This window comes from Cricetulus griseus, chromosome 2 (genome assembly GCF_003668045.3).
Source record: "Cricetulus griseus strain 17A/GY chromosome 2, alternate assembly CriGri-PICRH-1.0, whole genome shotgun sequence".
Lineage (NCBI taxonomy): Eukaryota > Metazoa > Chordata > Mammalia > Rodentia > Cricetidae > Cricetulus > Cricetulus griseus.
Window position 1 is genome coordinate 395,512,552 of NC_048595.1, and position 13,859 is coordinate 395,526,410.

Sequence of the window (13,859 nt, forward strand, 5' to 3'; positions counted from 1 at the left end):
CCCGCCCTCGGCGTTTGCGGATTGGATGGCTGGGTGTGATGTCACGCGGCTCGCGTCAGCGGAAACTAGCCAATCACAGGGTTGGCGTATTTTACAAACTGGGGAAGCCGCAGCAGCAGAAACCCAGAAAATCGGCGAAAAAGCTGAGAGGGTAGAGGTGACCCCGAGGGGCTCCTGGAGAGGTGCGGCATGGGTTCTGGGAGGGGATGAGTCCTGTCGAGGTTCCCAGGGAGGGACAGCAGTGTGGCGTTGCGAGGCGAGAGAGCAGGCTTGCGGTGTCTGGGGGAGTCAGCCCGAAGAGCGGCCTTGCTGCCGGGGCGAGCCTCTAGGCACATGGATTGGGAGCCAGGTGGAAGAATCAGGGCTATCAGCCCCATGCCCTGTTAAGTGATTTGCTTTGGTCCTCAGTCCTGCCTTCCCGCCTTCTTCTCCCGTCTCAATTATAGCCGCCATGACTACCCTCCACACTAGGAAGGAGCCCCTCCTCCGAGGTGTGTCTCCCACCCCTAGCAAGATTCCAGTACTCTCTCAAAGATGCCCAGATTTCTCTTCAGTCAAGTCGTGCTCTCAGGACCGGGAGAACCAAGATCCAAGGGTAAGAGGGGCTTGATGGTTGAAAAAGAGAGTAATGACATGGAGGCAGCTTACATCAGCAATGCTCCCCAGCACCGACTCCCAGCTTTTTGTTCCCTTCCCCCTCAGAGACTGTCTCAGAAAGTCAGTACTCCGCATCCGCTCATCGGCTCAGCAGCCCCCAGATCGAAAACCCTGCACCACACAGAGAAATCACAGAAATTGGGGATCACTCGGCTGCGGAACCCTTTGGAGGAACTCAAGCCTAGCTGTGGGGGAGCAAATGTGGAACATGTGTCTCACACCCAGACAGGTACCTGCTGGAAGCCTGGGAATAGTCTACTTGGTTGAGTGAGGATGGGAAAAGCCAAGTGGGATTTGGAGGGGTTGCACACCCTCTGGTTCCTTGCATATTGTAAGAGTTCTAGACTCTGTCCTGAAAGCTCTTTGCACTAAGAAGCCATCCCTTTACTTCAACAAAATGTCTTCTCTTTCTTGTCATGGTGGTGCATACCTTATCCCAGCACTCGGATGCAGAGACAGATGGATCTCTGTGAATTCCAGGTCATCCTGGTCTACAAAGTGAGTTCCAGGCCAGCCACAGCTCCACAGTGAGACCGTGTGGAAGCCTTTTCAGCAACCTAGTCACAGACATTCCCTCATTGTTGTGCTGATTCTTTTTAATTGGTCCATACTATAGCTTGAACAACCTCCTTTTCAATAACAGATATGTTTTTAAAAGATTTATTTTTGGCTGGGCGTTGGTGGTGCATGCCTTTAGTCCGAGCACTCGGGAGGCAGAGGCAGGCAGATCTCTGTGAGTTCAAGGCCAGCCCGGTCTCCAAAGCAAGTACCAGGATAGGCTCCAAAGCTACACAGACAAACCCTGTCTTGAAAAAACAAAACAAAACAAAGAGGATTTATTTTTGTTTTATGTGAGTCCGTGTGAATGCAGTGTCCATGGGGATCAGAAAAGAGCATTGGATACCCTAGAGCTGAAGTTATAGCCAGCTGTGAACTGCTATGTGGGTGCCAGAAATAGAACCCTCCCGGAAGAGCTGCCCATACTCGTAACCACTAAGCCATGTCTCCAGCCCTCAGTGATATCTTCTGTATGACAAAGAGTAATAGCTTACATGAAATTCTTTTTCTTTTTTTAAGATTTTATTTAATTTTTATGTATACAACATTCTGCTTCCATGTACATCTGCACACCAGCAGAGGGCACCAGATCTCATAACAGATGGTTGTGAGCCACCATGTGGTTGCTGGGAATTGAACTCAGGACCTCCGGAAGAGCAGTCGGTGCTATTAACCTCTGAGCCATCTCTCCAGTCCCCTACATGAAATTCTTACATGAGCTAGGTTCCCCCAACTCTCCCCCATCTCTCAAGGCTGACTTTTAGCCCTGTATGCTGGGGAGGCTGGCCTTGAACACCTGGCTCTCCTGCCTTGGTATACTAAAATCTGAGATTACAGGTGTGTACACTAAGCCTGGCTTGGATATGTTTCTTTTGTTCACTATTGCTAGAGTCCTCTGCCCCTCAGCCTCTGCTATTCCTATCGTTCTAATCCTATCCCTTTCCTTTCAGAGGCTTCAGGGGCTATAGAATTTGTTGCTGACCCTGCAGCCCTGGCCACCATCCTGTCAGGTGAGGGGGTGAAGAGCTGTCCCCTGGGGCGCCAGTCCAGTCTGGCTCAGAGAGTACTAGTTCGAGGGAGCAAGGGAGGCACCACCCAGAAGGGCAAGGTAATGAGAAAGATGTGAGGTCAGGATGGGGTGGACTTGGGGAATTCTGAGCTCTTGCTGATAGCCTCTGTTGGCATCTCAGGGTGCTAGGTCTTCCGCATACCTGGCCCCCAGAACTCCCATCCATCAACTGGATCCAGCCAGGGCTTCCTGCTTCTCAAGACTGGAGGGATCAGGATCCCGAGGCCACACTTTGTTCCCACAGAGGATAGAGACTCTAGTGAGTACCCTTGAGGAGCTGACACTTAGTCTTTCTAGAAACTTCTTCCTGGAACAAAGGTACTGCCCTAGAACAGTACCTCCTAGATGAAAATGGGTTCTGAGCAGTGCTGTGCAAGAATTTAATCCCATCACTCGGTAGGCAGAGGCAGGAGGATCTCTGTGAGTTCGAGGCCAGCCTGGTCTCCAGAGCAAGTGCCAGGATAGGCTCCAAAGCTACACAGAGAAACCCTGTCTCGAAGGGAAAAAAAAAAAATCGAGAACGGGTTCTGTTGGGAGAGGTGGGTTGGGGTTTGTGTCTAGTTTGGGGCCTATTTCTCACTCTGCTTTCATGTCTTGGTCTGGATTAGAGTCTACCTTCAGGATCTTCTCATCCCACCACTCGCCCCAGTTTACAGGAGATAAGAAGAGAGACGTGTGACAATAGCAGGTAAGGAAGGCTATAGATACCTTTTCAACCCATGAGGGGATATGCAAAACATGTGAGGTGAGCCCCTGGAACAGGTCAGGCTTTCCTAGCCAGGCTTTAATATGAAGGAGCAGAGGGATCGATGTGTGAAATGCTGTTTCTTTTGGCTACGGCATAAACTGACAATAAATGGGTTTTGAGTCAAATTCCTGACCCTTATCTACCTATCTGAGTTCTAGGATAACATTTGTACCATTAGAGGCTATTGTGAAAATGCAATGAGATGGTATTTGTAAAGCACTTAGCAGATGCCCAGCCCTTGCTTGATACTCAGGGATGGCTACTGTACTTACTGCCAACAGGACTTCAGCAAACCAGGCCTCCAGATTGCTCCTGAAGACCCCAGTTCAGCCTGGTGAGTGTGTCTGGATATGGGAGAAGGAAAAAAAAGCCAGGGCGAGTGAACTGCCTGCACCAGGAACAAGACAAGGAAAAGGCCAACAGGTCTTGAGCAACAGCGGAGTGAGGAAGCAGGGAGGTAGGGAGACTAGGTCAGAAGAGTTGGAGATCTAGCTTAGTGGTAGAGTGCTTGCCTAGCAGTCACATCCCAGAAACACACAACCATGCACAAGACCTCCTACATAGGGCAGAGGTTGGCGTGGTTGAACTGTGTTTCTGCCCTCTCCCTGCCACTTCCTGCAAAACTAAATTTCCACTGTGTTCTATCCCAATCCCTTATGAGCCATGGTCACCTCTGGCCTACTTGGGGCATTTGATCAGTGTTTACTAAGATATTATTAGGCTGTCAGAGAATGCTGAATGAGTAGCCTTTGATGTTCTAAATACTAGAGCAAATGTTCTATCTCCTCCCATCTTCTTTATCTCTCACAGAACATGAGGCTGTCCCTCATTCAGATGAAAGAGGAAGAGCCCTTCTGGGTCTGGCTCAACGAGTACCATTAAGAGGAACTGGAGAAAGAATGCACACCAGGGTGAGATGAGACACCTCCCCACGCCTACCCCCACCCCCACCCTCACCCCCACTCCCAATGGGGGTAGAGTGTTCAGCAGATGCATCCAGGGTCATGGGTAGAGTTGGACAGACCTGGGACTCAGGTTGTTATTAGGTCTTGGTTTGCTGGAGTTGGGACCAAGCCTTGTTCAGAGTGGATCTGATTCCCTTTGTTAGGCATCTGGGGCCTGGGGTGAAAGGTGACAGACAGGCATGCATGTGTGTCACCATGAAATCAGTGCTAAGCCTAGACACATACAATGCTTACCGACCAAAAATAATAATTACTGCTGGGCAGTGGTGGCACCCGACTTTAATCCCAGGACTTGAGAAGAAGAGGCAGGAGGATCTCCAAGGCTAGCCTGGTCTACAGAATGATTTCCAGGACAATCTCCAAAGCTATACAGAGAAACCCTGTCTTGAAAAACAAAAAAAAAAAACAAAACAACAAATAAATTCCTTCAAGTATTTACTAACTGGCCTTTGAATGCAGACATGGTTGTAGATTCAGAATATGCATATTCTAGAAGAGGGAAGCATAAAAATAAACACAAATATATATAGAATGTCAGGAGATAATGCAGCCTCTCTGAAATTAAATACTTAAGGCACTGAGAGGATCTTGGAGGGGGAATTGGTGTCATAAATGGTAGCTTAGAGCCAGGCATGGTGGTACATGACTGTAGCCCAGCTCTCTGGAGGCAGGAGAATTGCAAGTTAGAGGACAGCTTGGGCTGCTCCACAGTGAATTCCGGGATAACCTGGGATATGCAGCAAGACCCTGTCTTTAAAAATAAAGATGGAGGGGACAGATTCGTATTTAGGACTGGTAACTTAGCTCACACACAAAGCCATTTAACCAAGAGGGCTGCAGGTACAAAGGCCTTGAGGGGAGGGTGCACCTTGTGTTTTAAGCCAGCAAAATAGGCCAGTGAGTCTGAAGCCTAGAAAAGAGGAAGAAGCTTCAAGACGAGTTTATAGAGACAAAGGTGAGAGCAGGTAAGGAACTAGCCAGTGTAAGTCCTTGGCTATTTCTTAAGCTGAATGGAAAGCCCAGGGGAGGAAGTGAGAATAGAGAACAATACTTGATTTCTCTCTTAAAAGAATCTTCAAGCACTGCACATGGTAGCACATATGTATAATCCCAGCCTTAGGAGGTCAAGGCAGGAGGATCGGAATTTCCAAGCTGGCCTCTTGGTCACATGAAACCCTATCTTAAACAAAAACAAAACAAAAAAACAAAGAGTGGCTGCTGCTGTGGGGAGAACAAGACATAGGAAGGTGAATTCAGAAAGGCCTCTTCCTGCCCCTTTCCGCCACGGGTCAATGGTGACTCCCATGCCTTCTCCAGGCTCATGCCTGGCCATGTAGTGCCACCCTTTGTCACCCACCCATCACCTTTAGACAGGCTCAGATGTTCCCTCCCCAGGCCTCTTAGCTGTGGTTTGTATCGACAACTCTTTTTTTTTTTTTTTTTTTTTGGGGGGGGGGTTTCAAGACAGGATTTCTCTGTGGCTTTGGAGCCTATCCTGGAACTAGCTCTTGTAGACCAGGCTGGTCTCAAACTCACAGAGATACGCCTGCCTCTGCCTCCCGAGTGTTGGCATTAAAGGCGTGCGCCACCAACGCCCCCCGGCTTGTATCGACAACTCTTAGGCTGGGCAGGAGCTTAGAGAGCCCTGCTCACTCCCCATGTCTCTCCTTAGACCTCATATTCATCCTTGAAACAGCTCACCATTCGGCCGAAAACCCAATGCACGCCCCTCCGATCATTACCCAGAGTTCAGCAAGTAAGAGAGCAGAGGAGGCAACTGGTGTGGGTCAAGACTAGGGAGGAAGGGAGGAGGGCAGGTACTGTGTGGGGACAGGGGTCGGGGAGGAGATAAGACAGGTGAGGGGACCAGATGTCTCACCCATGGGTGATTGTCCTGTCTGATGCAGACCCAGTGGCTGAGTGGCCTCTCCCCTCACTCCTCCCCTGAAGAGCCTGCCATGCCTTGGGTAAGTGTCAAAAGCCTTCCTGTACTGAGGTCTGTGATGCTGTCCCGCTGGCCTGGAGGGCTGGCAGCCTTTGGTTTGAGGTAGGTGTACTGTCTAAAGAATCTGCTTGCCTCTTGCCTCTCCATCTGTCCTTCCTTCCCATGTTTAGAATATCTGTCTCTCTGTCTTCTGCTAGTCTTGGAAGAAATTTCTTGTGTGTATGAACATCTCAACAACCCGGGTCTCAAACTTTTGATTGTCCTTCCTCAGCTTCTTGAGAGCTAATGTCAGCTCTATTATAGGCCTGCGTTATCATACCTGATATTTAGAGCCACCAGGGAGCTTTGACCCTTTCCTCAAGAGGGTGCAGACAGTCTTCCCACCTTAGTCTGGCTTCTTCACCCACCCCCTTTCCTTCTATGTGGCAGGAGCAGATTGCTGTAAGGTTGTTTGACCAGGAGGGTTGTATCACACTGCAGAAGGGGTCTGGGAAACCCTCTGTGGCAAGTACTTCTGGACCTCACCCCAGCAAAACCCCCAACCACCAGGAGCTGAAGATGCAGGTGGGCCTGTAATGACAGCTCTTTGATGGCTTCTGCACCCTGAGAAGACTGGGAAGGGGGAGCTGGGAGGAAAGGTGTGGGGAGATGACAATGTAGGGAGACCTTGTGGACAGGTGACACATTGGGATACTCTCTCCCACCACAGCGCATCAGTCTTCTGCAGCAACTCCTGCAACAGGAGATAGAGGGGCTGGCAGTGGACAAATGTGCCCCTCTTAATGGAGGCTCTGCTCTAGAGATGACTAAACTTCAGCCCTTGCTGGCTGACATTTCTAAAACTCTGAGTGCTCCAGAACACAATTCTGGAACTTCCCTTCTTGGACTGTCAAAACACTCTGGTGTGACAGAGCCGTACCTTGCAGAAGAGTGTGAGGAGCCACAGCCCCACCTTGCAGAAAAGCATGGGGAACCACAGGCCTGCACTGGGAAGGAGACTAAGGTGGTTCAACCCAGCTCTACCACAGAACCACAGCCTCCAGTGCCATGCTGGATAGCTGGGCCAGAGCAACTAGACCCTTGTCTTCCAGCACTGCCTGGGCCTCTTCTGCCCAGTTCTCAAGGACAGGCTGGTTCCCTTGAGGCCTGCCCTAGGATAGAGCTGGGACCATCAGCAGCCTACTCTCTGGAAGCTAGCAATCCAGAGTCTAGCCCACAGCCCTGTTGCAGTCAGGGGCCTCCAGCAACCACCAGCTTGACCTTCTCTTCACAAAGTTCACTCTGTGCCAGGCCCCCTATCCACTCACTCCAGCCTTTGAGGTCCCCAGCAGGCCAGTCAGGTAAGGAATTGGCTGGGAGAGGGTGTGAAGAGAAAGTTCTGTTTCTTGGGAATAGGCCTTGCCTTGCACTGGGCAATGCTATGCTTTCTTTCCCTTGCCTCCCATATAAAGAGCTCTCCTCCCCTATGCTTCTAATTGGCCCTGCTCGTGGGGGAGGAGAAGGGGCTTGGAGGGATATAACTCCAGAAGTCCTCTAAGTTCTCCACGGCCTTCAGGCCCCAGCAGTCTAGCCCCTCGAACTCTGGCACTGAGGCAGCGCCTCAGAGCCTGTCTCACCGCCATCCACTGCTTCCATGAGGCTCGCCTGGATGATGAGTGTGCCTTCTACACCAGCCGAACCCCACCTCCTGGGCCCACCCGGGTCTGCACCAACCCTGTGGCCACATTGCTTGAATGGCAGGATGCCCTGGTGAGCCTTCAGTATACAGCCAGACCATACTGCACAACAAACCCACGGTTCAGCGGTGGGTGTGGGGGGGCTAGCCTTGCTTCCTTTACCAAGAAGTAAGGAAATATGACAAGGTTTCTCTCTTCTCCAGCGGTTCATTCCAGTTGGTTCTGTGGTCCCACAGGCCTCTCCGTCATGACTGAAGCCTCCATGGGTCTTCTGCTCTGCTTCACTCACCCCTTCCTTCTTAGCCTTATTTATTGTTGCTCTGGGGGCCAACACCCTTTTTATTCTCTAATAAAGTTCCAATTGGGCAGCTACTGCTGTTGCTCTCCAGTGGCCCACATGGTGGCAGTATGCTCCAATGAGAAGGAACAAAGAGTCTTCTTCCCACTCCTGCCCAAGCCACCTTCTCAGGAAACTTGAGTGGGTTAGGGGAAATTGTGGGACCCGTTCTCTCTGAGACTGGCCCCACTCCAGGAGCCTCCAGCTATTTCCTCACCTAGAGTACCTCTGGTACCTCTTAGTTGGGCACCTGTGGCCTTAAGTACTTGGAAGCTGAGGCAGGAGGATCTCAAGAGTTGGAGGTCACCGTGGGCAAAAAGCTATGACCCATCTCAAAAAGAGAAAAAAAAAAAAAACACAAAGAAACCAATAACAATAGCGAGAAGGCCGCTAGAATTCTCTTACTGTGCAGGCACAGCAAATCCAACTTTAGAATCTTCTATACTCTACCTGCAAGGACAGCACCCCTAAAAGGGGGGGGGGGCTTCTCTCCACTCATCCTTCCCACATCAAAGCAGGAGAGGCAGGCCTGGCCGGGCTTAACTGCACAGATCTATCTCCTAGTTGAGGTTGACAAGCAAGGTGGGAATCCTTTCAGGGCACCAGGTAAAGGGCACTCTCCCACTCTGCACCAAGGCAGGTAGCCACACACAATCCCCAGCCTCACTTTATTGGATGAATTAACAGTATCCGTAGCTCCAGGACCTAGCCCAGAGAGGAGCGGAATGGGGACTGTACAAAATGGGCTTTAAATACTAGGAAGGAAGTCATTGGTTCCTCCAGTTCACGGGTGGCTGTCTGTCTCTGCTGGAGCCTAGAAAATGGAGATGCAGAGGGGAGGGGGAAGGAAGTGGCTACCGAGGTCCCTATCTAACCGTGCCAGAGTCTCCTCTCACCCAGACAGGCTCCTGTGTCATTCCCTTCCCTCCCAAGCTTCCATGGCGTACCTTTCCCCCTGCGAGTCCATCAGTGAAACTTGCAGTTCCAGGCAGAAGGGAAGGCCACGACCTCTGTCCCTCCGTGGCCTGGTTTCGTTGGAGCTCAAGTGAGGTGGTCCCTCCCTAAGTGGCTCTTTCCATCCCATCTTCCCACCTCTCGACTGCCCCAGCCACTTAAAACCCTTGAGCCCCAAGAATCCGCCGGCTTAGGTAGCCTGGGGCGTAGGGGAGAGTCGGCAAGCCCTCAGAGGATGGGAGCTTGGGTAGGGCTAGCTGGAGACGGGTGTGGATTGGAGCCAGGGGGCAAAGGGGCGGGCAAATGCGAGTGTGTGGAAGAGTGATGGGCTCAGTCCGGGTAGATGATGAAGCCTGAGAAGGTGCTGTACTTGTTGGTGTTGCCGCCATGCACCTTCCCGCCGTCCAGCTTGATGAAGACCTCGTCACCCACATCTAGGTGTAGAATGACGCTGTTGCTGGCATAGTCATAGTTCTGATCCGCATCCTGAGCAATGGCGCTGGCCCGGACCTAGTTAGTGAAAGAAGACGAAAGAAACAGACCCACATCCTATGCCTTGCAGAGCAGGATTAACTGAGGGGGTTGAGTCCAGTGGTTGCTGGAGCAAATTCTGCTTAGGTATGGGGGGAGGGGGAACCAAACCGCGTTTTTCAACCTACGGGTCACAACCCCTTTGGGTCGAACCACCCTTTAACACGAATTTCATACTAGATATTTACATCACAGTTCATAACAGTAGCAAGATTACAGTTATGAAGTAGCAACAAAATAATGTTATGGTTGGGGGTCACCACAATATAAGGAACTGTATTAAAGGGTCACAGAATTAGAAGGATTGAGAACCACTAACCTAGGAGACTGCAGAGCTTCTCAGGCATGACTTGGGCACACATGTACCTTTCTCTGGGCCTCTATTAGAGCATAAGGGATAAGAATAATGAAACCTACCTCATGAGGTGGTTAAGATTAAATGAGTAATTACTTCTGGAGTGAGTTCAGAACCATATATTGTGTATACAGATATGTTACATAGAGTTGTTATTCTCATGCTAAAAAAAAAAAAAAGCTTTCAGGATACTTCTAGGAGTCCATGCTGGATTGGAATTCCTAAACTAGATTTTCTGTGGGATGGGGAATATGTGTGTCTGCACCTGTCTTCCTGCTTATACTGGAAGGAAAGTAAATTGTTTCTCTCTGGCCTCCTGGGCCCAAATTTCCCTGTTGAGTGTTCACCTGGTCCCCCACCTTGTGGAGGGCTGCCTTTGGTTGGGATCTCTGGTCTGCTGCAGTCATACCGCCAGCCCCTTCCCCCAGTTTCCATCCCACCAGGACTGGTTATTAAATCATTAATTATTCATCATTATTCTAATCATTATTTACCATTCCCAGGGCCGCAGTGTTGGCTCCGTGGAATACAGAGTGGAAACTGCACCACCCCACCCCCTCCAAAACCAACACACTCCAACATCCTCCCAGATTCCTGGCACAGACCACATCTACCTTCCCTGTGCCACCAGAAGAAAGACACCAAGCTTTACTACACTTTGGCATTCCACAGCCACAGACACACTTGGATCTTGTGGACACTCACTATCGACCCCATGAAGATGCGCATAGCCTAACAACTCCCTTTCTTCAGGCTCTGGAGGGAGGGCTTGCTAGGATCAGACCCCAAAGAAGAAGCAGAAGGTTGGCTAGGATGGTGACCTCTTGGGATCCAGGAGCTTTTCATCCATATAGCAGTGCTCAAGGCTTAAGGAGCCCCAAGGAATAGGCCTGATGCACCAGGGCCCCACCCCCTCCATGGAACATTCAGAGGTCACTGTTCGGCTCAAAGCTTCCTCTTCCTGCACAGTATAGGAAGCTCCCTCCACCCCAACCTATGGTATCTTGCTAGTTCAAATGTGTGAGTCTCTTGGAGAGCTAGTCCCTCGGAACCTAGGTGGCAATGATTTTGAGTACCCACTGGAGTAGCACATAGTTGAATCTGAGAGGCTCCCAGGGAGGATGTACGGCCTGTAGTCCAGGCCTCCTTTCTTCTTGTCCATTGCTTCCCAGATTTTCCAAACCCAAATCCAATTGGTTCATCCTACCACCTATGTGGCTCCTAAACCGGCAGACCATTTTCCACATCTGCCTTCAGAGTCAGTGTTAGCTGAGAGAAAGACTTGGTCTAGGTTTGGCCCCAGGCCCAGGGGATGAACAAATAATAGGACAGCTACCTAGCAAATAGGCAAAATAGTGTTTTCTTCCTCTTTTCACCTTTTCTTTGAAAATCCAAGCTGAATGACTCCACTTGAGGAAAGACAGTCACTACCCAAAACAAGATTCCATTCTAATTCCTTGAAACCATGTTCCCTAATAGCTTGTTCCGTGCCAAGGCTGGAAAACACATTGACAGAGAAAACTGGCCCAGTAAAGATGGTAGGCAGCTCAAGATGGGGGGAGAGAAGAGGCTGAGGGGTAGGGCAAGCGCCAAAGACAGAGGATGTGACAGGCTATGGTGAGAGGTTGGAGAGTGAGGTTGAGACTGCAGAGACAAGCTTTGAATCCTGAGTTCTAGCCCCTATGTCACTCTAAGGCTCCATGAGATTTTGGACAGGTGACTTTCCTTTCCAGGCCCCCAATTCCTCCTCTTTGGTTAAATTAAGTGACATAAATCTTTGGTGGCCTGGCATTCTTGAATACCCTAGCAGTATTTCAGGGGACGAGCTGGGTTGTGACTGAGTACAGGTAATTTTAGAAAGTCACTAGTAAGATCTGGGGCTAAGTAAAGGGGCAATCTCACCTGTCCGTTCTTCATCAAATCAGCCCACATGCTGGTGCCGTCGCCACCGCGCATGAGCACATGGTAAGCGAAGAAGTAGACGCCTGGCATGGGACAGGTGAACTTGCCGCTGGCTGCCTCGTAAGCGTTGCCCACGTTGGTCACCACGTCGTCAAAGCGCAACACTTCATAACCTTCGTGAGGCCGCCGAAGACCCGCGTAGAAAGCAATTCGGGGCACATAGCCTGCAGGGGGCACAGCCCCTCCAGGGCCTGGCCCAGGAGGACCTGGTGGACCTGGCCTGCCTGGCTCTCCAGGGGGCCCTCTGGGACCTGGGGGTCCTGGGGGTCCCCGCAGGCCTGCCTTCCCTCGCCGACCCACCTCTCCCTTGGCACCAGGAGGGAAGGGAGGCACCGAGGTGGGAGCGCCGTCGGTGCCTTGGCCTCGGGGAGCGTGGGGGTCACACACCATGCGACATCGACCCAGCATCTCATAGTGTGTTGGTCCGCGAGAGCTGTGCACCAGTAGCGGGATGGCTACCAGCAGCAGCAGCACCATGGCCACCCCGACGGCCGCGCCCGCCACCCGCTTGCGGCGGCTCAGCCGTGACGCGGCCAGGGCCAGCAAATCCTCCTCACTTTTGGGCGCAATGGCGGCGGAGGCCCGGGGCTCTCCGCGGGCTCGGGCCCCCGTCCGGATCTCCCGACGGCTGTGCCCGACCACCTTGCCCCGGCGGATTCTTCCTGTCACAGCGGAGCTGTTCCCCAAACCGCCGGTCAGGGTGGAGGTCTCCCCCGTGGGCCGGGCCAAGGACAGCCCTGCAGGGTAGTTCAGAAGTACTCTCGGGTGCAGATCTCACGGTCCAGGGCGCCTGAGATCCACAGCTTCTTGGACGGCTGGTTTCCCACAGGTCTATGATGCCTGCTCTCCAGACAGTTGCTTTCTCGCGGATGGCAGTGTCTGGGTCCCGGGCGCCCCTCGCTGATTTCTCCAAGCTAGACCGGGGGACCTCTCCCCGCTCTCCCGACGTCCCAGGCTGTGAGCTGCGGGGGCGTGGGGGGGTCTCCCTGGACGCGACCTCGTCTCTTTTGCACTTCAGCTCTTGAAAAGCACTGCCTGCCTCCTTCAGCAGCCGTGGCCTCAGCCCTATTCAGCGCCCTAGCCAGGCGTCCCTCTCCCGCAAGCTCTCTCCCTCTCTGCGTCCCTAACCTTCCTCCCTGGCAGCAGTGCGGGTGGTGTGAGTCGCGGCGCGGCAGGAGTCACTATAAGCGGCCGCAGACGGAGCGACCCCTGGCGCCCAGAGCGGGAAACGCGGGGGCGGGGCAGGGCGGGCCACCTCCCCCACCGCCCCGGCGAGCCCCCGGCCTCCAGATTCCTTGACTGCTCCTACGGCCTTACAGCAATTCTCATTCCCCACCAAATCCTCACTTTCCACCCTGTACCTGGAGTTTGGCATTCTCAGACCTTAGGGGAAGATGGACACAGTAATGGGGTAAACAGGGATCAGGCTACAACAAACATATAAGACCCAACAAGGGGACTGCGGAGCTAAACAAGGCGATGTGGGGTGGGGGGCGACTAACATATAACAAACAGAAAACAGAAATAAAATGCCATTTGCCACCACACGTCCCTCGGTGCCTCCAACCAAATAAAGGGTTCAGTCGTTACTTGTTGACCAGGCAATTCTCTTGCCGCCCTGAGCCTGGCCTCTATGATTGGGGAGCGGGGGTCTCAGAGCAGCATCAGAAGAAGGAAGAGGAGGAGGAGGAAGAGACAGAGACAGACAGAGAGGGAAGGGGAGAAGGAGACTAGAGAATGAGCAGGAAACATCTGAGAAATCAGAGACAGAAACAGAGATGGGGAGACAAAGCTTCTAAAAGAGACTGACAGCCCCAGAACGGGAGAGGGAGAGACAGAGACACAGAGAGGGAGAAGGGAGCCTAGACAGGTTGACAGATCGAGAGAGAAATGTAAATGGCGCGCTGCAGAGAGACACCCAGGTCCGTGTTCGGACTCCAATGTGACATATCAACTGTGAGGAAGACGCGGGGGCGGGGCAGTTCTGCAAGCAGAGTGGCTGTGGGTCTGTGTGTTTTGACAGTGCTGGATACTATGTGTGTGGTGGGGTGGCCATAAGACCCTGGCCTTGCTGTCCCTGGGTGAGTAGGACTGTGAATTGT

The 13,859-nt window shown here is 52.1% G+C and overlaps 2 protein-coding genes across 5 annotated transcripts; one reads left to right on the forward strand and one right to left on the reverse strand.

The window, feature by feature from the left end:
- Positions 1–7,990, forward strand: Troap (trophinin associated protein). 4 transcript variants are annotated; one of them, XM_027396508.2, is made up of 14 exons: positions 1–182; positions 447–595; positions 703–886; positions 2,166–2,323; positions 2,406–2,543; positions 2,893–2,972; positions 3,314–3,489; positions 3,843–3,943; positions 5,670–5,753; positions 5,905–5,964; positions 6,372–6,506; positions 6,652–7,282; positions 7,498–7,691; positions 7,822–7,990. In XM_027396508.2, the coding sequence occupies exons 1-14, from the start codon at positions 26–28 to the stop codon at positions 7,867–7,869; spliced, it is 2,295 nt and encodes a 764-aa protein (XP_027252309.1). In that variant the 5' UTR covers positions 1–25; the 3' UTR covers positions 7,870–7,990. The 4 variants fall into 4 exon arrangements, with proteins under 4 accessions (XP_027252309.1, XP_027252311.1, XP_027252310.1 ...); XM_027396510.2 differs by having other exon boundaries at positions 3,314–3,366; XM_027396509.2 differs by lacking the exon at positions 5,670–5,753.
- A 1,249-nt stretch (positions 7,991–9,239) lies between these two features.
- Positions 9,240–12,234, reverse strand: C1ql4 (complement C1q like 4). The gene is made up of 2 exons (XM_027396514.2): positions 11,698–12,234; positions 9,240–9,419 (listed from the first exon to the last, which is right to left on the reverse strand). Exons 1-2 carry the CDS (start codon positions 12,232–12,234, stop codon positions 9,240–9,242), a joined length of 717 nt encoding a protein of 238 aa, XP_027252315.1.
- Positions 12,235–13,859: the final 1,625 nt, after the last annotated feature.